At 41.8% G+C, this 26,199-nt stretch overlaps 1 protein-coding gene across 2 annotated transcripts in view; it reads right to left on the reverse strand.

Moving 5' to 3' along the window:
* LOC126297689 (histidine decarboxylase) overlaps positions 1-26,199 on the reverse strand; it is a 393,180-nt gene that overhangs the window by 127,358 nt on the left and 239,623 nt on the right. For both annotated transcript variants that reach the window (XM_049988805.1, XM_049988804.1), the window contains exon 8: positions 4,982-5,048. In XM_049988805.1, the coding sequence (XP_049844762.1) occupies positions 4,982-5,048 (67 nt within the window). The remainder of the gene's footprint in view (positions 1-4,981; positions 5,049-26,199) is intronic.

Here is a 26,199-nt window from a genome sequence, read left to right on the forward strand (position 1 = left end):
CAATAAAGTTTCCCCTTCCTGGGACAATGAATTCACGGTGTTCTTATTTCAATTTCCAGGAGTGTATTTATATTAAGGATAGTGAAACAAAGGCGTTTTGTATGAAATATTTATTTAATTTAGAAATATTTCACAACTACAACGCTGTTTGTTTACCTTATGCAATTAACGCACCAACACAAGTGTTCATCTATCCTCGGGGACCACGTCCACCTGTACATGCAGTTTGTTTTTCTTGGGCAGGATGGCATTACCTGCAGGATAATGTAACGTGGCACACAGCGCGAAGTGTACGTGCGTGGTTCAAAGAATACCTAAATGAGTTTACTGTGCTCCTCTGGCCACCAAGCTCCTCGGATTTAAATCCAATGGAGAATCTGTTGTACCACCTCGATCGGGCTGTTCACGCCATGACAAGTAGCGCACGTGGCCACGGAATTGGTGTCGGCGTGGCTCCACATCCCGGTCGCTATCTACCAGAACCTCACTAACGCTCCTCCTGCACGTTTCGCAGCGGTCCTCACTAGAAAAGGTGGCCATTCAGGCTTGTGACAGGTGGTCACATTAACGTGACTGAACATTGTATGAAGGGTGAATATAATTTGGGATTCTTAAGAACTCCCTTCAGTCTTTGCTTGAGCTCACCTTTCACATGTTCCATATCTCAGCATTTCACTTTAGAACTACGTTCTCGAATGTGTTACATTCACTTTAGCGGAATTTACAGCCTTTAGGGAATAAATTCCTTTCAGCAATAACTAGATGTTTATTTTAAATGAAATTTTCAGCTGTTCCTGTCAGTTCGTGTTCCTGTCCAACTTCAAGACAGGTGTTTGCAAAGACAGACGCTTCGAGATAAAATTCTGCCATCACACTGGATCATATCCTTTCAGTTTATTATGTGTCGCAGGATACAAAGTGGAAAATCGTTTGTATCGACGAATTACATCTATAAGCTGTAATTCATACACATGTAGATTGAGTTTCTGCAGGAGGCCTATTGTGATGATTTATGGTTTAAGTTTTGCCTAGGTTTAGCCTTTTTAAACCCCTCTTTAATTATTCCGTTTTGCTATACGAATGCCCTTGCCGCTACGGAATTTAAAAACAGAGTTAGTCATATTGCGTTAATTCACATATCTGTCACATTTTATATAAAAGGGTAATGTGTCAGGGCGTTAAGAACCGGATCATAGTTTCTTATGAACTGACAGGCTAATGTAAAAAGTACTGGGAAAGCTTGCAACATCTGTTGTGCTGGCGTGTTGTGACATTTTGGAGACCAAACAATTCCTCAGAAAGAATATAATCGAATGTCGCAAGTATCAACCGTATGAAACCCCGGCTCTTCTTTGCGTTCATGAGACACAGTACGATCAAGATAATCAATTAAGAGTTGTCTGCATATTTCTTCGATTCAGTAAGGTCTTCGATATATTTGCACACTGAAACCTAGTGGACAAAGTACGTGCTGGTGGTGTGTCAGATTAGATATATAAGTGGCCTAAAGACTTATTATAAAACACACTTGGAAAGATATTGGATGTGATGTCGGTCGTCGGCTGCCACAGCTTATGCTATGCATTTGTCTCCGCAGAATCCTGGTAGAAGTTTGTTCCTGACGCCCCAGATTCAAAACTGCTCATAGTAGAGCACAGAAGCACATAATTACAGGCCTATATCATTGACGTCAATCTGTTGTAGAATAATGGAACATGTTTTATGCTCACGTATTAAGACGTCTCTGGAAAACGAAAATCTCCTCTTTAAAAATTAAAATGACTTCTGAAAACATAGATCTTTCGAAATTCAACTGTCCCTTTCTCCACGAGATCCACAGCGTGGTAGACATCCGCGCTTAGTTTTATGCCGTGCTCCTCGAGTTCAAGAAGGCATCTGACATTGTCCGGCACTGTCGTAAAGCGAAAAAAAAAAACGAGATTGCCGAGTATTACCAGAGTATTACAAGATTTGCGACTGTATTCAAGACTCCGTCGCAGATAGAACTCAACACGTCACTCTTAACGGAACGAAATCGACAGATGTAAACTTAATTTCGGGGGTACTCCAAGGAAGTGTGATAGGACCGTTGCTGCTTACAATGTACGAGGGTTGTCCAAAAAGTAAGTTCCAATAGGTCGCGAAATGGACACCCCAGTGAAAACCTGATGAAGCTTTGCACAAATGTGTCTCTAGTATGACCATATAGCGTATCAAGACCCTCTTTTCAGGAGTGAGCGAGTAAAGGTGCCTAGAACAACGATGGTTCCCGCAAAGTATGAGGGCCCGCTGAGAGGCTTCGCCTTAATGAATGCAGCCCACCTAACACAACTGCCACACACTTCCTTCTTCATGGCAATTCTCAGCCACACTCTGCAGGGGCAGTGAATACGCTTCCCTTTTCGATGGAAAGTGTTCGATCACCCACAACACATCTCTAATTTGCTCGTCCTGAGTATCATCTCTGTTCACACGAAACGCTGGATACGAATACAACACTTGGGCGCAGGCTACTCGCTATAGACCAGCATAGAGAATTATCGGAAAGCACAGGCGGCTGCCTTCTATGACGATGGTGTTGGAAATCTGGTATAACGCTCCGACAAATGTCCAAGTTGGAGCGGCGACTATGTAGAGAAGTATCTGGAAAGTGTAGCTAACTCTTGCAAATAAAATATTTCTGATTTTCACCGTGGTTTCCATTTCGTGACCGATCGGAACTTACTTTCTGGACAATCCTCTTATATAAATGATGCAGTAGAATGGGTCAGAAGCTCTTTAAGGCTGTTCGCAAATGATGCGACACCAGAAAACAGTAACTATTGCCGGAAATACCTGCAGAGGGTTGAGGGATGGTGCGAGGGCCGGCAATTGACCCCGAACGTCAATAAATGTAACATATTGCACATTCATACGAAAAGAAATCCACGACTGTACAACTTCAGTATTGGTGGAAAATTGCTGGGAATAGTAACCACCGTAAAATATCTAGGAATGTCTATCCGGAGCGACCTGAAGTGGAATGACCACATAAAACAAATTGTAGGAATAGCTGATACGAGACTGAGATTCATAGGAAGAATCTTCAGGAAATGTAACTCATTCGCGAAAGAAGTATCTTATAAGATTCATGTTCGGCCGATTATTGAGTATTGTTCGTCAGTCTGGGCCCCTTACCAGTTAGGAGGACAGGAGAGACGAAGAAGATCAAACGAAGAGTGGCGCATTTCGTCCCGGGATCGTTTATACGGCATGACACTGTTACAGAGATGGGCAATTGACTCCGGTGGCAGATGCTTTGAGCTTCAAGGAGAGATTAAGTATTAAAATTTCGAGAGAGTTCTTTCCGAGGGGAGTCGGACAAAATACCATTTCCTCTCTGCTCATATACCACATCTCGTGAAATGACCACAACGAGAAAAGCCGAAAAATTAGAGCTAATATAGTGGCTTACCGACAATCATTCCGCCCATGCGCCATTAGCGAATGGAACAGGGAAGGGGGTACGTTAGTGGTACGAGACGTACTCTATGCCACTGAGTAATTATGTAGATTGAGACGTGGATCACCACATGCAGCTCTGCGTAGCTGACGTGACGTTCGTTCGTCTGGTCCTCATGTGTGGCGGTTGAAGCGTGTGGAAACGTCAGTGGAATACTAAAGATGCACCCTAGATAGTGTCGACCTCTGAAATATGAGTTCTAGTGTGACCTCAGATCTGCTGTGACCCATGAATCTTCCACCGCGTACATCACAAGTGCAGAGTCAGTTAACCAGCGATGTGTTGACACTATATACTACACACTTGTAAGTCACAGACTGCTCCGATATTGTATCTCCACTCGCGCCAAAATCTGCAGCACCTGGGCATCATACGCAGACATTTTCAACTGAGACAACCCTTTCCGTTAGCTTCCGTTACTCATTTAAGAACTCTTTAATTCGATCTCAATGTGAATACTCTATAAGAATCGACAGCAGCGTTGAGGTTACCGGAAGGAAGTGAGTCTGAACCGTTCCTAATCTACATGTAAGTAACTAGATATCTCTCTGATACTGTTCGTGGATTATGCACTTGTAGATAGAGATGTTGCGTCATTACAAAATTTCTTCGAACTGCAGATGATGAACGCTTTGTGCAACTGACCTTAACATAACCAAATATAATATAATGGTCGTAAAAGAGGCAAAGGAACCTGATATTATTTGTTTGCTTGTATCCTCTAAGTAGCCATATAGGACGATTCAAGGAGCAACAACCACATGAAACTAGTTATGCGGATGTCAGATGTCAGACCAAGATTCGCTCAAGAACTTTTTGGAGGTGTAATTCGGTTACGAAGGGGAAAGTTTACAAAAATACTCGTGCATCTGATTCTTGAGGATTGTTCGTTGGTATTTAGTATATACGACAGTCTTTGGTGGGAGATGACGCAGGAAAACTTAGTGCGTCAATCAAGTACTAGATGTTTCAAATCATACATTTCAAGACGATCAAAGGAACGAATTACTTTTCCCCATGTATCTAGTGTAATGATCATAATGGTAAAATTAGGGAATAAGTTCAATTTTTTGTTTTAAGCGTACTGCAAATGAATCTGAAGTAGGTGTAAGACACAAACGACACATAATACTAATTATATAACATACGCTGTGTATGATTGCCATCCAAACTAACATATAAAATTAGAGAAATTGGCAGTTACATGGAGGCGTGTCAATGGTACTTCCTCACGCACACCATTAGGACCTGGTAAAACGATACTGATCGTAAGTTATCTATCCGGCACTATATGCGATACAGTGGCTCACGGAATGTGGACACAGATGTACAAGAAGGCCTTAAAATAAACGCTTATTTGAAGTGTACGTCGCTCTTATAAAATGTATTTGCAAGGTTTCTGACTCGTCTTAGCTTACGAACATTATGAGCACTGATTGTGATGTTACATTTGCAGATAGGATGTGAGATGCAACTTACACACGGGACCTAACTCCTCCAAGTTGTCAAATGCACAGGCCCCTGTTGTCCCGAGCGTGGCACATACCTGCAACATGGAGTTGACTATGTCATAGTTGTTGTAAGACTCGCGTCAGTCAGTCAGTGCAAAAATCTCTTGTATTTTATATTTTATTTATTTATATTTCTTGTATTTAACCAGATTTAGTAAGCGAATATTACATAATAATAATAATAATAATAATAATAATAATAATAACGATAATAGCGATAAATATATCATAAACAATAATAATAATAATGATAATAAATATAGTTATGGTTACAATATGCATAGCACGTCACGAGAAGTACATAACAAAAATAATAACAATGATGGTAAAGGACATAATAATGTATACATGTTTAGTGTGAACATCATTAATTAGGACGTTACTCTTTTAGTTTTACTCATGCAACTACATTTAAAATCAAGGTCTTCTTTAACTGGCTACCAGTTTTTAACTACAAATACATCAATAGAATAGAAGGAATTGTTCAGGAGAAATGACCTTAAGTTATAATTAAACTTGCTTTGCAACCTGAAATACCTCTTACGTTATTGAGAAAATGATCAAAAATTTTTTTTCTGCATATTCATCTCTTTTCTGTGTCACTGACTGCTTTAATAATGGCTGATTAGCTCATCTTCCCCTCTAGTGTTGTAGGTATGGGCGTCAGTGTTCTTATTAAACTGAAATGGAGTATTTATGACGAATTTCACTAGCGAAAATATGTATTGTGATGACGCAGTTAAAACGCCTAGCTCCTTGAGGAGGTATATACATGACTCCGTGAGTGAACACCACATATTATTCATACTGCTCGCTTGTGTGAAATCAATACTTTCTTTCTAACTTTTACCCTAGAAAATTATCCATAAGACATTATTGAATGGAAATATGTAAAATATATCAAGAGGTTGATTCGTTTGCTTCCAAAACTAACAATTACACGAACAGGAAAAGTAGCTGAATTTAATTGTTTGAGAAGCTCAGTAATTCCCTTCCTCCAGTTCAAGTTTTCATCAGTACGTACACACATAGTTTTTGAGCATTTTGCCATGTTTATTGAATTCTGTTTATGTCCTACTTCAATTTTTGGCATGACTTTGTAGAACAGAATTAAACATAGGTTTTTTTCAGAATGTAGGGAGAGTCCATTTTCTGAAAACCATTTAATGGAAAATATTATTTACCATCTCTGTTGCTTTCTCTCTGAAAGGATTTGTTACAACACTAGTATCGTCTGTAAAATGTAACAAATCTGCTTATTAAATGTTAAGTTGAAGGTTATTCACATGTAAAAGGAACAGGACTGGACCCAGAATTCAACCCCTGTGGGACTCCTTTTGTGATTTCTACCCAATAACGAAAATTTTCTACCCTTACGATATTGTTTGAATTATTCAGCAATTCCTTTTGCACTCTATTTGTTAAGTATAAGTCAGACGAGCTTTGTGTAAACCCATCAGTTCCATAAAACTTGAGTTTTTCTAAGAGAGTAACATAAGTTATGCAATCAAACACCTTTGGCACATCACAAAAAGTACCAACTGGCGATATTTTATTATTTAAAGCTTGTACTATTTCATGTGTGAATGTATACATAGCATTCTTGGTCGAGCAACCCTTCTGGAATCCAAACTGTGATATGTCAAGAAAATTGTTTCGACTAAAGTATGAGACTACTCTTGAGTACTTCTTCGAATATTTTGGAAAAACATATCAGTAAGGAAATTGGACGATAATTTTTTAAACCTGTCTTGTCATCTTTATAGATTTTATTGCCACTAGCACTCAAAATTTTGATTTGATGGTGACAGTAGCCTAAACGTAGCTCAAATGAAAATACGTTCAACGATCTAGATGGCTTCATTCGCAAAAAAGATAACTGCGCAAACACGATTATTATTGAATTACTCGTATTGAACCATCCTCCATCCTTATTTGCAAATAGTCTGACCTTCCAGTAATACGGAGCAGAAGGTCATTTTAACATTGAACGTCACGCAAGTAAAATTAAACTCGTGTAGGTTCGGTATTTAGTTACCACTACTCATGACTTACCTAAAGGAATTATGGGAGTGTTCAAAAGCTACATCTACATGACTACTCTGCAATTCACATTTAAGTGCTTGGCAGAGGGTTCATCGAACCACAATCATACTATCTCTCTACTATTCCACTCCCGAACAGCGAGCGGGAAAAACGAACACCTAAACCTTTCTGTTCGAGCTCTGATTTCTCTTATTTTATTTTGATGATCATTCCTACCTATGTAGGTTGGGCTCAACAAAATATTTTCGCATTCGGAAGAGAAAGTTGGAGACTGAAATTTCGTAAAAAGGTCTCGCCGCGACGAAAAACGTCTATGCTTTAATGACTTCCATCCCAACTCGTGTATCATATCTGCCACACTCTCTCCCCTATAACGTGATAATACAAAACGAGCTGCCCTTTTTTGCACCCTTTCGATGTCCTCCGTCAATCCCACCTGGTAAGGATCCCACACCGCGCAGCAATATTCTAACAGAGGACGAACGAGTGTAGTGTAAGCTGTCTCTTTAGTGGACTTGTTGCATCTTCTAAGTGTCCTGCCAATGAAACGCAACCTTTGGCTCGCCTTCCCGACAATATTATCTATGTGGTCCTTCCAACTGAAGTTGTTCGTAATTTTAACACCCAGGTACTTAGTTGAATTGACAGCCTTGAGAATTGTACTATTTATCGAGTAATCGAATTCCAACGGATTTCTTTTGGAACTCATGTGGATCATCTCACACTTTTCGTTATTTAGCGTCAACTGCCACCTGACACACCATACAGCAATCTTTCCTAAATCGCTTTGCAATGATACTGGTCTTCGGATGATCTTACTAGACGGTAAATTACAGCATCATCTGCGAACAGTCTAAGAGAACTGCTCAGATTATCACCCAGGTCATTTATATAGATCAGGAACAGCAGAGGTCCCAGGACGCTTCCCTGGGGAACACCTGGTATCACTTCAGTTTTACTCGATGATTTGCCGTCTATTACTACGAACTGCGACCTTCCTGATAGAAAATCACGAATCCAGTCGCACAACTGAGACGATACCCCATAGCTCCGCAGCTTGATTAGAAGTCGCTTATGAGGAACGGTGTCAAAAGCTTTCCGGAAATCTAGAAATACGGAATCAACTTGAGATCCCCTGTCGATAGCGGCCGTTACTTCGTGCGAATAAAGAGCTAGCTGCGTTGCACAAGAGCGATGTTTTCTGAAGCCATGCTGATTACGTGTCAATAGATCGTTCCCTTCGAGGTGATTCATAATGTTTGAATACAGTATATGCTCCAAAACCCTACTGCAAACCGACGTCAATGATATAGGTCTGTAGTTAAATGGATTACTCCTAAGGCAATGGTTTAATTTTACAAAACATAAATCAAGGAATTTTGAGCACCTGAAATGGAACACTAACTAGCTGAATTGGACGTTGTCAAACACGAAGGGACTGACCACGTGTAAAATTTGTTTGTGTCCAGAAGAATGACAAGTGAAAATGGAGTTAACTGATTCACAAGATTGTCAGGTACAGTTGAAAATATTTTCCATTCAGAAATATCCCTCACTGTGTCTAACAGCAGACAACAATTCTAGCATATTTTATGTATTTTCGACACCTCTTCCACTACAGAAATACATCGAATATTTGCTGCATAATGGTTTTTTTCTCGTAGCAAAAAATCATTACAGGTGAGCCTTGGTTTGCACAACACGACACAAGGCATAGGAATTATTTATATGTGAGTTTTGTCTTATTGTTTCGTGTTCACAGTAGCTCTGTTTTCTGAAACAAATATCTTAAACATCCTAGTTACAGACATAACGCAAAAATTTGTATATAGCTAGAATATTAAAAACTATTTTAAAACATATATTAATAGTCCCATCTTCTATGAAGTCTCTGATTATCTGGATCTGACATGAGAACAGAAAACGTCAGTTAGCAATATGATACGTAACAAATCTCAAAGTTAAATTGCCTCCATTCTTACAGAATGGGGTTGATTCCCGTCAGCGAACGTCAGTACATAAAGAGTAACATTGAAAACAGCGTTTTTGTAATTATTGGCTTTCTACGACGTCACACAAAATAGCCTACGACACCGTACAAAAGCAGTTTCTCCAAGATTCATCTTCCAGGCACTTTAATATTTGTCTGGTTCAACATTCCTTAATGTGCTCCTTGTAATGGCTTCCAAAGACTGTCTTTTATATTTATATGTGAATGATTGACGTTAGCAAAAGTTAATAATATTGGGGAAGGAAAGGGTAAGAGCGAAATGGGATGGTAACAACCTATTCAAGAATTTTATTCGATATGCAGTGCTCCATACGGAAAAATATAAATCTAATTAATCTTCTAATTTTTACGTATAAGTTTAGGACTATGTTACAGTGATAAAAAACACGAATCACATGCGAGCGTTAACGGAGAAAAATTGTCTTTACAGATTTTCGTTGAATGTGCCTGCACCGAAATGGAAGACAATAAAATTAGAAAGGAAATAATAAGTTCTGTCTTCTGGAAAAAAAACAAGTTAAGCTTCTCAATAGAGGTCACTAGGTGATATGCTATATCCGTTAGAGAAGCTATATTGAATACACAGAGTAACTTTCCCCTCTTTCATTAACACTTCTTCGTAGAACACTAAAACAATAATGTGTTCGAATATTTAAGAAGAGCTTCAGAAGAGATGTACACAGTAACGGATCTATCTCACTTGCATCCACTTGGTGTAGAATTTGGACTCGCATACGTTCACTTTTTGGAGTTCTAGTAGCTGACCTGCAGTAATCATCCTCGATTCTACGGACGCAGATTGCGTGAAACCCAGAGATGCAGAAGGCAACTAATAGAGGAGACCTAGTCCATGACGTGCTTTTTGAGTAAAAAAAATAGACCACAGTTCAGCACTGTCGTCCGATATGTAATGGACGAGAAAACGAAATATCCAAACAGGATAAACTCTAGACTGAGTATGTTATAGCCAATAGAAGCCAGTATGCGGAGATGTGCTGGCAGATTTCATCACAAGGCGAAAGTAGTGTCTTCGTACATTAAGTTTGTGTGATGGGACTGTTATTATTCACAATATTCAGGGAGACTCAGTGAAAGGCTCAAAAATTAAACATTTTGAGGTAGGTAACTAGGCATCTTGATAGCTTAATTGATAAGATACGAGCTTCAACATGGACAGGACAGCTGTCCTGAAGTAACGCACGGAGCGTTTATTCAGCCGCATTATTATTCACGCCTAGCGTTAGGTGCCTCTTCTTCTCTTGTATGATAAGTGTACAAGCCCCCGGAGACGATCAAACAATTTGACAAACTTCAGGTGTTCGTCAAATTATTTGGAAGAATGCTGCTTTACTTGGCGTGTTTGTCAAACATAACTGCGTTTCACCTGTTTAAGTGAAACTTCAATTGACGGCCGTTTTGACACACAAGTTTTACGGATGAAGCATGCAGTTGTCAAACAACGGCCAGATGATAGAAGAATTATTACCTATAACTCTGGGATATCTGGCACTTGGAGCATAATTCTAAAATTTAAAGTTCGCATCTTGCATTGCACCCTGTACAGTGACAACGAGTGTCACATTTCGTGATAAGATACGCACAATTTGGCAGCTTCTTCAAAAGTAAGGTTAAATGTGACAAACATTGTTGGTAAGTCTGCGTACTTACTTGAGAAACCCGTGGACAGCAGACAGCGAATTTTACAAGAAGTTTTGTTTTTTCACAGAGGTCTTAAGATAATAGAGAGGTGCGGCCAACGCGGGCAGGTTTGACAGACGACGCGATGAGACGCAACGCGGGTTCCGACACAGGCGGGCATAGTGGGCGCGGAGGTAACGTGTTGGAGCTGTCAGATCTGGGGCAGACGACAGCTAAGCCTCTGCTATTGCGTGGATTTACCGACTGCTCAATAAACTCAGGACGTCACGAAGGCAGCAAATAAAAGGTTACTGCGAAAGATTTTCCCCGAAGAGTGGCGGCTGCAAAGCGGTGTGTGGTGTTAGGGTAGCGAAGCGACCTGGCGGAAACAGTTTAGGCTGTGAATAATTACACGGCCACCACGTAAGTAAAACCAGTAGTAATAAAGCTGCAAATAAGCAATGACACCACATGAGAGAGAAAAGTACATTTGCAAGAGGCGACGAAAGATGTAGATATACCTCTTGTCTTCAAAAGTTAATAACTTCAGGATGCCGTCAGTCGTCACAACAAATTAAGTGTCAACTGACAGCGCCTGGCCAGAATTATCGAAAGTCAGATTTGTTATTAAATTATTGCAATCTGAATAATGAGTCAGAATGTTGGTTCTGATGATTAAAAAATTCATTTAAGTGAAAAATAATCTGAAAAACCTTACATTTAGAGAGAATATTCTTCTTAGGTTTTGACAGTGGACAACAATGCAAATTTTTCCGATTAATCTTAGTGTTACGCAAATAAATCACGAACTAAGTACCCCGAAAAAAAAACACTGTCACCGCACGCACGCTGGTGCAATTCTAATTCTTATTGGCAGAAACGATACGGTTAATACAGCCTTTAATCATTGAAACGTTCACGCATGGTCCATGAGAAACATACAAGATTTTCCTGTAAAAAGCGATGTAATTTTTTGTATTGGAACACGCCACTGTTATCAGCACTTAAGCGAGTTATGTGATATTTTTGGATGTACAGTTTTAGCAGTAATATGTACAGTAAATGCATTTAGTGAAGCTTTCAATGGAATCTTGACGGCTGTAAGAAGTCAGCAGCCATATTGGTTCAGTCTGCTAGATAATGTAGTAGAAGCAAGAGCTGTGTGGATGAGTAGCGCTTCAATCGCGGTTAAGTGTGTTTGAAATTTTTCGTTCGACATGTCAGGGGACTTGTAAAATTTCTGCATGAGTTCGTGGACTTAGAAAATCTTTCCACAGCAGATTTTCCGAACTTTAACTTTTAACAGCAGCGTGGCGTTCAAGACTTGTTCTTGAATGAGTTTGTGGATCAGTCTGTCGTTGCACTCACAGCATTTAAGCACGTTATAAACAAACATTTTATTTAGTAAATTGTAGTCACGCTGCGCGAGGACATTTCTATTTTGTGAACCATATCCTCCTTGCAATTCAGTCAATTACTAGAAAGGTAGTAGAACAGTAACCGGGCAATGTGACGGGTCCGTGGCGGCTCCAGGGACACCAGTGTAAGCAACCAACTTTTAAAGTCGGTCTTACACTTTTATTGAGATATTTTAGCATCTAAAGCTAAATACTGATACAAACGAATGCGATTACCCACATTTCAGAATCCTATCAATCGGCAAGGCTAAATATTTTACGAATTATTTAAGCCTATGTTTTCAATATTTGTTACACTTTTAATATTTACACTTGCTATTAAGATTAATGTGCTATACTTATTCTTTACAATTACTTACAGTTTACAGTAGCGTAATATAGTAGCCAGGTTTTGTCCCGCACGGATAGCCGCGCGCGTTGGCACGCTGCTCCTGCGCTCTGGGTAGGCGCGCCGGCCCAGGATCGAATCCGTCCGGCAGATTAACAAAGATGGTGCCCCGGCCAGCCTGGACGTGGTTTTTAAACACTTTTACACATCGGAGTAAGTGAATACCGAGCTGGTGCCAATGTCCCATTTTAGTTACACGAGTCGCAAACATTTCGAAAACGTTGTCACACTTTCACATGGGATAACACTGGACGCAGACGGATGGAGTACTCAAATTCCGTCCCGGGGGCGAAGTGGTGGCGTCAGGAAGGCCATCTGGCCCCCTCTACCTCTAACGTTGCCCAGTCAAATTGACATGCTGACACTGTCAAGGTGCGGGATAACTACAGGAAAAAGAAGAGTACATAGTTACGAAATTCAGAGAGTGTTGCAGATGATTAGAGTCTGGTGTCAAGTCTGACCTTACTCTAGACATAAATAAATACTACGTAATACGAGAATACAGACGGAAAGATTCGATAGATTTCAGTTAAGCGATCGGTAATCAGTCGCTGGGATCAGTTACAACTGCCAAGGATATCTTATACTAGCAGAGAAACCCGGTGTTGCGCAGGTATTTATTTATTCCAATTTTCTATAAGTCCAGCTCCTTCTCTCTTTATCCATCTCCTTCTTCCCCCTCTCTCTACCCATCTCCTCCTCTTCCCTTTTCCTCTCCATTTCCTCCTCCCCGTCTGTTCATCCCCTCCTCCGCCATCGCTTTGCCTGTTTCTTCATCTCCCTGTCTCTGTCCACCTCCTTCTCCCCCCTCTCGCTGTCCATTTCCCCTTTCCCTATCTTTTCCCATTCCTTCTCCTGTTATCTGAGCCTTTCTCCTCATTGCCTTTCGCTGTCGCAATAGGAGGCTGGTGGTCCTCACCCATGCAGTATTTCTTTGCGGACTGTAACTGATATGTGCACCAAATTTGACTGAAATCATCCAGGGGTTTAGGATGAGGTTTTTACTCCTGGCTTTGCTCGTTAATGCACATATCAAATACTTTTCACACATGTCAACATATTTAACACGTATTTGTATACATATTTCACCTATATGTCTAGCGAATTTTACCCCACTCTTTCATTTTCACGCAGTTTAATGTTTATGACGTCGCATCTCTACCTGTCGGAAAACGGTGGTTTTCTACGTACATTCAGAGTCATATGTGGTTGCTGTCTGAGAAACGTGTTGCGAATAGAGTTAGTAGCAAAGAAATAATAAATTATAACGTCATGTATGATGCGGCAGTTTTTTTCTCGCATCAGAGTATTTGACTTCATATCTCCTTAACCATGGGTAGTACAATGATATATTTTTGTAGGTACATTCAGTGACAAGTGTGAATACTGTCTGCGGAAGTGTTGCGAATAGAGTTAGTAGGAACTAAATGATAAGTTTAAATGTCTTGCTTGATGCGGTAGTTCTTCACGCGTTCAGTGTTTAGCACGTCGTATCCCCTGAACTGAGTATCGTACAATGATGTAATTTTTCTAGTAAATTCATTGGTATATGTGAATACTGTCTGCAAAATGTGTCACTAATACAGTTAGTAGAAAAAAAAGGAACAAATTAAAACGCCATGCTTCATGTGGCAGTTTTACTGCACAAACAGTGAAATTGAAGTAAGCTACAATATTTTTTCCTTTCATCATTTTCTGGGGGTCTTGAGCGCGAAAATCTTTTTCAAAGGTTTGCAATTACGTGTAAAGTTTGTTGCAAGTATCAAAGTGCTCTCATTCTCAAATAGTGGACAACTGAAGTATGGGTATTCTCCTTGTGAGCTACACTGCTTTCCGCACCACCCCCACCCCCTGATAGGTGGGTGGTTCTCACCCACAGAATGATTCTTTCCAGACAGTAAATGATATGTGTACCAAGTTTGGTTGTAATCGGCCCTGTGATTTAGGAGGAGATGTGGAACATACATATTTACAATTTGTGTAGATTTATCTGGCCGAGCGGTTCTAGGCGCTTCAGTCTGGAACCGTGCAACCACTACAGTCGCACGTTTGAATCCTGCCTCGGGCATGGATGTGTGTGATGTCCTTAGGTTAGTTAGGTTTAAGTAGTTCTAAGTTCTAGGGGACTGATGACCTCAGAAGTTAAGTCCCATACTGCTCAGAGCCATTTGAACCATTCGTAGATTTATCTTAACCACCCCAAAAAGCTTTCTGTTCAGAAGTCAAGTAAGAAAAAAGATCTATCAAGCGAATGTTGTTTGTCTATCAGGGTGACATTAACCAGTACGAGTGCTTTCTTATAACTTTGTCCGTTACCAAGATATGAACAGCAGCACGTTTTCTTCAAACGGCACCCTATATTTTTTATTCGGTAATCCACTTTCTCTCTTCAACATCTTTTCAAAAATGCATCACAGCGTGCCATACACGTAAAATTGATGTTATTAAATAGGTAACAAAACATATTTTAGTCTCTTGCACTAGCACACAGCGAAGGTACATGGGGTAACGATTTTCTTCCACTTGTTGGTGTTAACAGTAAACAAATGGAAACACAAGGAAAATACACACCGGTGTTGAGTTGAAGGTTTGTGTGAATAAAATGTAGACTGTAACCTTCATTTGCAGATGGTTTACTGAATGGTTGGTGTTTCCGTTTCTTTACCGTCTGTTCCAACAAGTGTACGATTTACGCTGTCTTGAATACCTGCACTGTGTACTAATCCTGGAGAGTCAATGTCAGTTTTGTGTAACGTTTCTAATTACGTCATTTTTACAATAATGGTACACTCTGGTAATTTTTGAACAGGTCCTGAGGAGAGGAAGTGGATTACTGAATAAAAAATATAGGGGTCATTTTAAAAAGACGTACTTCTGTACATACCTTCGTAACCAACAAAGCTACAAGAAAGACAGGTAGCTAAGCAATATTTGCTTGATACCGGCATGTCACACCGCTATTTTTCTGAAAAATCCGAAGGAAGTGTCGTTTATTCACGAATGAGAATTCTCACAAAATCCTCGATTGACCGCTTGATGAGTATTGTCCGTTGGTCTGGGACCCTTACCAAAGTGGATTAAAATAAATTATATAGAATACCGCTAGGAGAACTTCTTTAGTCTGCACGAAATCTTCACAAGAATTATAGAACAATCCTTGTAAGAAAGAAACTTATCGTATTCTGGGATAGCCCTACTCTTGGAAAGCCGAGAACCTACGTTTCTCTGGGAGTAATTAGCGAATTACTGTCTCCAATAACCACTCGGAGCCTACTCAGTAAGATATGACTGTTGTGTAAGACAAAAAGGGCGCTTGCCGCCGCGGCAAGTGGAATAATTCAAAGTCTCATACGACTGGGATGTCATGAGAGCTTGTACTGATCGTTGGCGTGGAAGTCGAACTTACGATGGAGAAGACACGTAATATCAGATCGCTTGATCACTGTCAAATCGTGGGTACCCGAGGTACGAAAAACCTCAGCTCCTGAGTCGTATGGCTACTGAGCTTCACACCTGTCACCACAGCCAGAATACATCGTCTGATCAAAAGTATCCAGGCACCCCTCTTTAATGCGGAACTGACCAGCAGACGGCACACGAGTGGTACCCGCCAGTATGAAAGAGCACAGGGAATACTGCGTTGGCGGTAGAGAAGAAGTAACAGCAGACTGGGTCCATCAGAAGAGTTCAGTAACTTAGGGCGTAGACTAGTCATTGGATGTCACCTGAGTAACAAAGGCATCAGGGATATTCCAATCATTCTATAGCTCCCACGTTGACTCTTGATGATGTGATCGTGAAGTGAAAACACGAAGGAACAACCACAGCTAAATCCAGACCATGTAGATCTCATGTACTGTCGGACAGGGACCGTCGAACATTGAGGAGGATGGCTGAAAAAGTCGCATGCTGTCAGTGGAAGGAGTATCTCGTGAGTTCCAAAATGTTACCAGCAGTCCAGCTAGCATAAAGACTGTGTTCATGGAGTTAAACAGAATGGGCTGCAATGGTCGAGCAGCTCGTTATAAGCCACACATTTCTGATTTCAACAGTAAGCGACGCTTGAGGTGTTGTAAAGAGCGACGCCACTGGAACAAGGCACAGCCACGGCAAAAGCACCACAGGCGCAAACATGCGAACTGGTGCCAGTGTCATAGTGTTCCACCAGCGCCACGGGCGACGCTGAGGATGAAGATATCGACTTCGCTCCGGCCAGTTGCCGGTCGAGTACAATCCGCCAATGACCGGACGACAACGGACAGAAGCCTACTCCGAAGATAGAAGAGAAGCTCTTGCCCACTTTGTTATAGATCGTCATCCAGGGAACGTCGTTCAGTGAACTCTTATGAGTGAACAGACAGTTCTTGTAAATTGCATTTGCTACACTGTGTGATCAAAAGTAACCGGACACCCCCAAATACATACATTTTTCATACTAAATCCATTGTACTGCCACTTACTGCCACGTACTCCATATCAGCGACCTCAGTAATCATTAGACATCGTGAGAGAGCAGAATGGGGCGCTCCGCGGAACTCACGGACTGCGAACGTGGTCAGGTGATTGGGTGTCACTAGCGTCATACGTCTGTACATGAGATTTCCACACTTCTAAACATCCTTAGGTTCACTGTTTCCGGTGTGATAGTGAAGTGGAAACGTGAAGGGTCACGTACAGCATAAAAGCGTATAGGCCGACCTCGTCTGTTGACTGACAGAGACCGCCGACTGCTGAAGAGGGTCGTAATGTGTAATAGGCAGACATCTATCCAGACCATCACACAGGAATTCCAAACTGCATCAGGATCCACTGCAAGTACTATGACAGTTAGGCGGGAGGTGAGAAACTTGGATTTCATGGTCGAGCGGCTGCCCATAATTGACGCATAACGCCAATAAGTGCCAAAAGACTCCTCACTTGGTGTAAGGAGCATAAACATAGGACAGTCTTGTTTCTCACTGTTGAAGGGATGCTGATTGCATCTTTCAACGCGATCGAGCACCTGTTCATAATAGACGGCCTGTGGCTGAGTGGTTACACGACAATAACATCCCTGTAATGGACTGGCCTGCACAGAGTCCTGGTCTGAATCCTATACAACACCTTTGGGATCTTTTGAAACGCCGACTTAGTGCCAGGCCTCTCCGACCGACATCGATATGTCTCTTCAGTGCAGCACTCTGTGAAGAATGGGCTGCCATTCCGCAAGAAATGTTCCAGCATCTGATTGAACGTATGCCTGAGACAGTGGAAGGTGTCATCAAGGCTAAGGGTGGGCCAACACCATACTGAATTTCACAATTACCGATGGAGGCCCCAAGAACTTGGAAGTCATTTTCAGCCAGGTGTCCAGATACTTTTGATCACATAGTGTATGTACTGTGACGTTTACCTACAATTATTTACACTTAGTCATTGAGGATCTTTTTTGTGTTATATTACAAGCAGTGTTGCAAACTTCGTATTTCAACTAGTCACAAAGATAATAACCTTTTAATTCATATGCGTGACTTTGTTACTAATTTGTTGGAGTGTTGTAGAGCCTTCGTTGTCCTATCCTGTTACCTGACCCTGGGGCATAACTGAGTAATATTGGCAGGGACAAATTTTCTTGGTGGTGTACTGCACCAGAAGCCGTTTCACAAACTCACAAACTAGTCCTACAGTAACAACAGTAGCAACTCGGCCTCCACAGTACTAGCGACAAGCTCTTTACAAAACTGGCGACGAGGGTTTACAAAACAGTGGATGACTGGCAATAAGTGATTTGGAGTAATTAATCACGCTATACCCTGTGCCAATCCAATGAAAGGGTATGGGTTTGGTTTTGGCGAATGCCTGGAAAAGGTTACCTGCCATCATGCGTAGTGCCAAAAATGAAGTACGGAGGAGGTGGTGGTGTTAGGGCATGGGGTGGTTTTAAGCGATTAGGGGTTGTCCGCTTATTGTGCTTAAGAAAACGCTAAGTGTGGAAGGATTCGAACCCATGTTACAGCACCGCGTGCTGCTTACAGTACAGGAACAGTCCGGAGACGATGACTGTTTACATCATCATGACAATACGCCCTGTCATAAAGCAGCATTTGAGACAATAGTTCGTGGACAACAACATTCCTGAAATGGATAGGCTGTCATGAGCTCTGACCTAAACCCACTGGAAGACCTTTAGGATGAGTAAGAACGTCGACTTCGCTCTAGTCCACACTCTCGTACTCCCCTACTTTCGGCTCGTCAAGAAGAACGGAGTGATATTACTCCACATACATTAATACACCTTATTGAAAGTATGCCCAGCAGAGCTCAAGCCGCCATAAAGGTGAAGAGTGGACTCAGCCAATATTAATGTCCATTATTATGTGTCATGTATTTGTGATCAGACAGTGTATATCGTGAGTACCCATATTCGGGGTAAACCACCACCTGAAAATCAACTGCCGGCCGCTGTGGCCGAGCGGTTCTATGCGCTTCAGTCCGGAACCGCGCGCGTGGATGTGTGTGATGTCCTTAGGTTAGTTAGGTTTAATTAGTTCTAAGTCCAGGGGACTGATGACCTCCGATGTTAAGCCCCATAGTGCTTAGAGCCGTTTGAACAATTTTTTTAAATCAACTGCGGTAAACAAAATATTATTAATTGAAGGTGTTGCTGTGGACAGATGAGCTACAACGCACCCAATTCAGTGCTAGACGACAACATCAACCGGTGAGAAATCACGCCTCCACGTTATAGGGTGCAGAAACTACCCCTCCACACATGTAGAGCTGCTCCTCGGGGGAACGCGACTTGATGATCAGCAAAGGCGTAATTACGCTGACGTTTTACTCTCGAAAAAGTGAATAAGGCTGCCTGGACTGTTGAGCCGCGTTACAAGATGGCACGGCGGGAGTACATTGCGGTCCACTTGAGGGAGTGCATTTTATACGCCAATGGGTCACAGCTCAAGCATTAATAGTTTTTTTACCACTTCTTGCAATTAATGTATTCGCGTTCCAAACAATAGTCACTACATTTGCGGATGCGGAGCCTGCATTTAGGAGCTATGGGTGGTTCCATCTCCTTTTCCATGAGTGTTGATAGGCGTTAGGGTTTAGGCTTTCCATCAAGAAACTGTTGCGTCATGCTGTTACTGTTAGCAGAATATCATGCCAATTTCATTGTGAGTAGAAGTGAAACATGAGGTTTAACAGTTGAAACTATTTCAATCTATTACATACGACCTACGCAGCATATATATATATATATATATTTCTAAATTCTGTTTCTGATCATCCCCAGCCGCATGCAAGGTTATGTCACGCACCTTTCCCTTAATTAGTAAGAATTATTCTTGCTGATTATTGGTATGCTGTTAAAATGAATTAATATTCTACACACCATAACTGTGTTTGTATCTTTGCTGTTTAAAATGACCTTTAGACAATGATGACAGCAGATATTAAAGTTTAAGATTAAAATACTAGGCTTTCAAGCAAAGAGTTTCTGCGGGCAAAATGCTACTTTAAACGATAATACTTAGAGTGGTTTACTGTTGGAAACGAGTCTAGATGCGAGTATTAATGGTAAAATATGGACTACGCTATCGGAATGATGAGCCCTGAGTAGAAAATATTCAAAGCAATTTTAGTAGTGTGGGAAGGGAACCAATCTCGGAGAGTGAGTCTCCATGACAGGCATTTGTTAGGACGGTTGCCTAATGACGCCCCTGGGGACGCAAGTAAACCGCTTGCGTCCAATTAATAGAGATTTCTCTCCCAGCTGAAATAGCCTCAGATACCATCGATCTTACCAATTTGTGCTCCGACTTCCGCTAAGAACGAGATGAAATGTAAGTCTGTAGAAATACCCTTTCTTTTTATATAAATATCCCAGTTCACCATATGTAATAACTACCTTCCACGGTCGCGAACGTCTTTGCGATATTTTGCATTACAACCCAGGGTTTGACGAAAGTGCATTGCCTGAAATCAATCATCTGGTGTCTCGAAATTTCTAGCTGCCCAACTTAGGAAAGTAGACCTCTTAGCATATGCGTTTCGCAGAGTAAGAAAAGGCCAAGCAATTCTGACTTTCATATGTGATAGTACTGCGGCTACATACACATACGTAATATTTTTGAATACTATTGTGTACTTCAAAAGCGTGTTCAGAATACGTCAGGAATGAGTAATACTTCCACAACCTCAATCTGACTCTAGTCAGTAATTTCCATATAAAAACAGTATATTCGAAAATTGTTTATGCCCTTCATACATCTTCTCCCTTGTCTCAAGTTAATAGTGCTAATGAAAAACGCTAAACAGCAATTTTATCTCTTTAACTTCTTGTGATTAGGGTTCACAGTCAAGCAGAGTCTTTTTTTTTAAAGATATCATATTCGCCGTTGACCTTTGAAGTTTCTACAGTCGACGACGAATATGATGTGATTTAAAATACACTATTGATACAGTTTCTAGGACGACTGGGAACGCCAGCACAACACTAAGACATTCGATGGGTAAGAGGAGTTGCACTGAAATCTTGCACTGGGCATCGTGACTGTTACTAAATAAATTTTCATAAAATTTGGGATGGTTTCTTTTGCGACACACTTGTCGTTCTCTTCCCATTCATTCGTCAGATTGACAAAAAACTTGTTCATGTATAATTAGGAGAACCTACAAGATCTTTTTCTAGGGAAGTTCAGGAAGCCAATGATAGACGAGAAAGACCAATAACAGTTCTGTGACAATATTAGAAAGCGATTATGCAAACAAAGAGAGTTGCGTAGTAGATACAAGCGAACTCAATTCTTGCTGAGGAAGTTTGGATAAAGTACCCAATTCCTACCACCTCGTGAATGCGAAAATGACATGTGCAAATAAGTGAGCGCGGATATGAATACGCTCAATAGAGGAAAAGACCTCTAAGGGTAACGAACATGCGGACGAAATGATCCTTTCTTGGAACAACGGAGCAACCTCACATGGCTGGAAAAAACCACATGTTGCTGCATTCCTTTAGAAGTGTTGCAAGACAAGTCTGCAGAATAAGAGAGTTACCTCATGTACATATATTTGTTGTAAAATTGTGAATGATACTTTTTCCTCGCACATGATGACCTGTTTGTTGACCGAAAAAGTCTTCTGTGGGAATTAACACGCGCTCCAGAAACACCGATAGCGTAAAACGCAGCTTGTCCTGTTCGTACACGATATCCAACAAACTGCAGGTAGCGGTAGCCGTGTTGGTACCTCGCTTTCCCACTTGCACACCAAATACGTTCTTATGGGATATTGGTACAGGTTTATGCTTGCATTTAACACTTTATAGCAAACAGGATGCAGTGCGGCGATATTAACTGGGAGACATTGTCGGTAGTGAAGGTAAGAATTGCAAAGGGCATGAACATGATTCAAGCTTGGCAACTGACTCGCTGCATAAATGTGTACAGAGTGCGCGAAGTCAGTAGACGAACAGACCCGATATTATCTGACTAAACGATCAGTGAGCATTCACTGGAAGCAGCTACAGATCATTAAGTTTGTAGTAGCAACTGTCTGGGGTGCTTTGAGATAGAACAGCCGTATAAATCTAGCCACACAAGCGGCAAATGTCAAACAGACGTTTATCGGAATCGCCTCAAGGTAATATTATTTATGTACGAAAAAGATCCTTTACAAAACACGTATTCGACTAGTTCTTGAGTGCTCCTCATTGATGTGGGATCCTTAACAAATTTAATCACCGGAAGAAACAGAGAAGATACCAAGAAGAGCTGTGCGTTTTGCTATGATTGCTGTACTCGCCGTGAAAGCGTCGCAGAAATACTCAACGAACTCCAAAGAGAGATGCTACAAGAAAGCTGCTGTGCATAGAAGAGTGCGTTAGTCATCAAAATTTCTAGAAACCATGTTCAAAAACGAGTTAAGTAACATATTATTTCCATCGATTTACATCCAACTTAATGGTTACGACTGGAAAATTTAGAGAAATTCGGGCATGTGAGGAGAGATGCTGATATTTTTTCCCCGTACCACCTACTAACGGAATGAAAAAGAGTAAAAATGACCCTGACACATACACCTCACGGTAGCTTGCGGAATGAGAATGTAGGTAGTTAAGGCCATGGATTATTATTTGAAAGTAAAAGCGATGAAATCATCATTTCGTCAACATGTTTCATGTTTTCCAAAATTTCCTTAAGGAAATGCAGGTGAATGTCGCAATGATTCATTCGAAAAACAGACGGTAAATTTCTTTCGTTATCTGTTCTCCAGTCGAGCAGGTATTTCGCCTCCAGTAATCTCCATATCGATGGACATTAAATTATAATTATTTTATAAATTGGCACCTCTGGGTCGAGTAGTATCATGCCATTAGAATTTAGCGACCTCTCTCATGGAAAACGGTTTCTACGAAGAAACCTCCGTCCCACCGAATATTACCTATATACCTGTTATAGTGCGGCTCATAGATATTAAATTCCCTTATACATTTAGTGGAAGAGTATATCTGAAGTGAAACGAAGTGTGAATTACACAGTAAATCCACGAAATAAAACACATATATTTGTATCACTGTACAAAAGATTCCAAACGTAAAGCTTCAGTGTCATCATGCTACTTCTTCTTTGACTATTTACTTTTCCATTTTGTATGATCTAAACTTCTGAAGAAATTCGAAGGTATAGATTCTATACTGTCAGAAAGTTTATGTTGGTTCTCTAAGACAAATAGTTTCCAAATCAGCTATCTCGTCAGCGTCCTCCAGCTTCTAATTCCCGGGTTGCTGTAGCTCTTTTAAAGTGTAAGGAACGCAAACGTCAGCTCACGTTAACTGCGATTGGGAAACAATGTGGCTCAACAACGTCCTTATTCTGATGAAGACGGTGTAATACTTCGATATCAGAATAATTTTGATTCCGTTGCTATGCATTAGGATGAATGGAGGTCAATGACTTCTTGGTCAATTGTCAACAGTTTTCTACCAGCCGATGTAAGGACATTCAGAGTCTGACACGTAGTTCATTTACTGGGAATTTCTTCTTTCCATCATATTTGTCAAACAAAATCTCTAGAGACTAACGCTGAATTATATTGTTAAGCTGTAATATCTACACTACTGGCCATTAAAATTGCTACACCACGAAGATAACGAGCTACAGACGCGAAATTTAACCGACAGGAGGAAGATGCTGTGATATCAAATGATTAGCTTTTCAGAGCATTCACACAAGGTTGCCCCCGGTTGCGACACCTACAACGTGCTGACATGAGGAAACTTTCCAACCGATTTCTCATACAAAAACAGAAGTTGACCGGCGTTGCCTGGTGAAACGTTGTTGTGATGCCTCGTATAAGGAGGAGAAATGCGTACCATCTCGTTTCCGACTTTGATAAAGGTCGGATTGTAACCTATCGCGATTGCGGTTTATCGTATCGCGACATTTCTGCTCGCGTTGGTCGAGATCCAATGACTGTTAGCAGAATATGGAATCGGTGGGTACAGGAGAGTAATACGGAACACCCTGCTGGATCCAAACGGCCTTGTGTCACTAGCAGTCAAGATGACATGCATCTTATCCGCATGGGTGTAACGGATCGTGCAGCCACGTCTCGATTCCTGAGTCAACAGATGGGGACGTTTGCAAGACAACAACCATGTGCACGAACAGTTCGACGACGTTTGCAGCAGCATGGACTATCAGCTCGGAGACCATGGCTGCAGTTACCCTTGACGCTGCATCACAGACAGGAGGGCCTGCCATGGTGTACTCAACCACGAACCTGGGTACACGAATGGCAAAACGTCATTTTTTCGGATTAATCCAGGTTCTGTTTACAGCATCATGATGGTCGCATCCGTGTTTGGCGACATCGCGGTGAACGCACATTGGAAGCGTGTATTCGTCATCGCCATACTGCCGTATCACCCGGCGTGATGGTATGGGGTGCCATTGGTTACACGTCTCGGTCACTTCTTGTTCGCATTGACGGCACTTTGAACAGTGGACGTTACATTTCAGATGTGTTACGACCCGTGGCTCTACCCTTCATTCGATTCCTGTGAAACCCTACATTTCAGCAGAATAATGCACGACCGCATGTTGCAGGTCCTGTACGGGCGTTTCTGGATACTGAAAATGTTCGACTGCTGCCCTAGCCAGCACATTCTCCAGATCTCTCGCCAATTGAAAACGTCTGGTCAATGGTGGTCGAGCAACTGGCTCGTCACAATACGGCAGTCACTACTCTTGATGAACTGTGGTATCGTGTTGAAGCTGCATGGGCAGCTGTACTTGTACACGCCATCCAAGCTCTGTTTGACTCAATGCCCAGGCGTATGAAGGCCGTTATTATGGCCAGAGGTGGTTGTTGTGGGTACCGATTTCTCAGGATCTGTGCGCCCAAATTGCGTGAAAATGTAATCACATGTCAGTTCTAGCATAATATATTTGCCCAGTGAATACCCGTTTATCATCTGCATTTCTTCTTTTTGCAGCAATTTTAATGGCCAGCAGTGAATTTGGACCAACTTACGCTGATCAACGGGAACATTATGACCACCGACCAACTATCGATATAAAGCCGTCCAGGTGATAGCAGCGTCACCTGATGAGGAATGACTGCTAGTCAGAAACACGCACGGTGCATGCAGTATCAGTGACCGTACTGTTAGTGTGCAGACTGGGAAGGTGCGCGATCTGTCTGAGTTTGGCTGAAGACAGACTGTGATGACCGGAGGCTCGGCACGAGCAGGTCTTAAACTGCACGACTTCTCGGGTGTTAGAGGAGTGCTGTTGAGAGTGTCTTCAACACGTGGCAAAACCAAGGTGCAACCACGTCCAGACGTCCTGGGGTTGGGCAGCCAAAACTCACTACAGATGTCGGACGTCGTAGGCTGGACAGACTGGTAAAACAGGACAGGCGGCGAACTGTCGAGGGTCTAAGATGAGACTTTAATGCCGGGCAGAGTACGAGTGTGTCTGAATACACAGTGCATGGAACATTCTTAACGATGGGCCTCCAAAGCCGACGACTCATGCATGTGCCAATGTTAACACCTCGACATCGGCAACCACGACTGAAATGAGCATGTGACCATTGGCACTGGACAATGGTGCAATGGCAGAGCGTTGCATGATCTGATGAATTCCAATACCTTCTTCATCATACCGATAGGAGGGCGCGAATTCGTCATCTTCCATGGGAACAGCTCCTGGACACCTGTACTGCGGTACGGAGACAAGTTGACGGTTCCATTATGCTCTGGGGAACATTCACGTGGGTTCAGTTCGTGCAAAAGCACCATGACGGTCAAGGAGTATCGTACAGTGGTTGCAGACACATACTACTCTTCAGGACGATCATATTTCTGAAGGCAGTGGAATTTTTCGACAAGATTGTGAGCCATATCACAAGCCCAGGAGTGTGAGGGAGTGGTCCAAGGAGCACAGTGGCGAGTTCCAGCTGATTTGCTGGCCCACCAAGTCACCATCTAGCAGATCTGTGATGTGACTGAACGGCGTCAGAGCTCACCACCCCCCTCCTCGGAATTTACGAGAATTAGGTGGCTTGCGTGTGCAAGTGTTGTGTCAACTCCCTCCAACGAACTCCCATAACCTCATTGCTTTCATGCCACGACGCGTTGCCGCTGTTATCCGTGCCAAAGATGTACATACCGGCTATTAGGAAGGTGGTTGTTATGT

The sequence above is a fragment of the Schistocerca gregaria genome, chromosome X, assembly GCF_023897955.1.
Source record: "Schistocerca gregaria isolate iqSchGreg1 chromosome X, iqSchGreg1.2, whole genome shotgun sequence".
NCBI classification, from domain to species: Eukaryota; Metazoa; Arthropoda; class Insecta; order Orthoptera; family Acrididae; genus Schistocerca; species Schistocerca gregaria.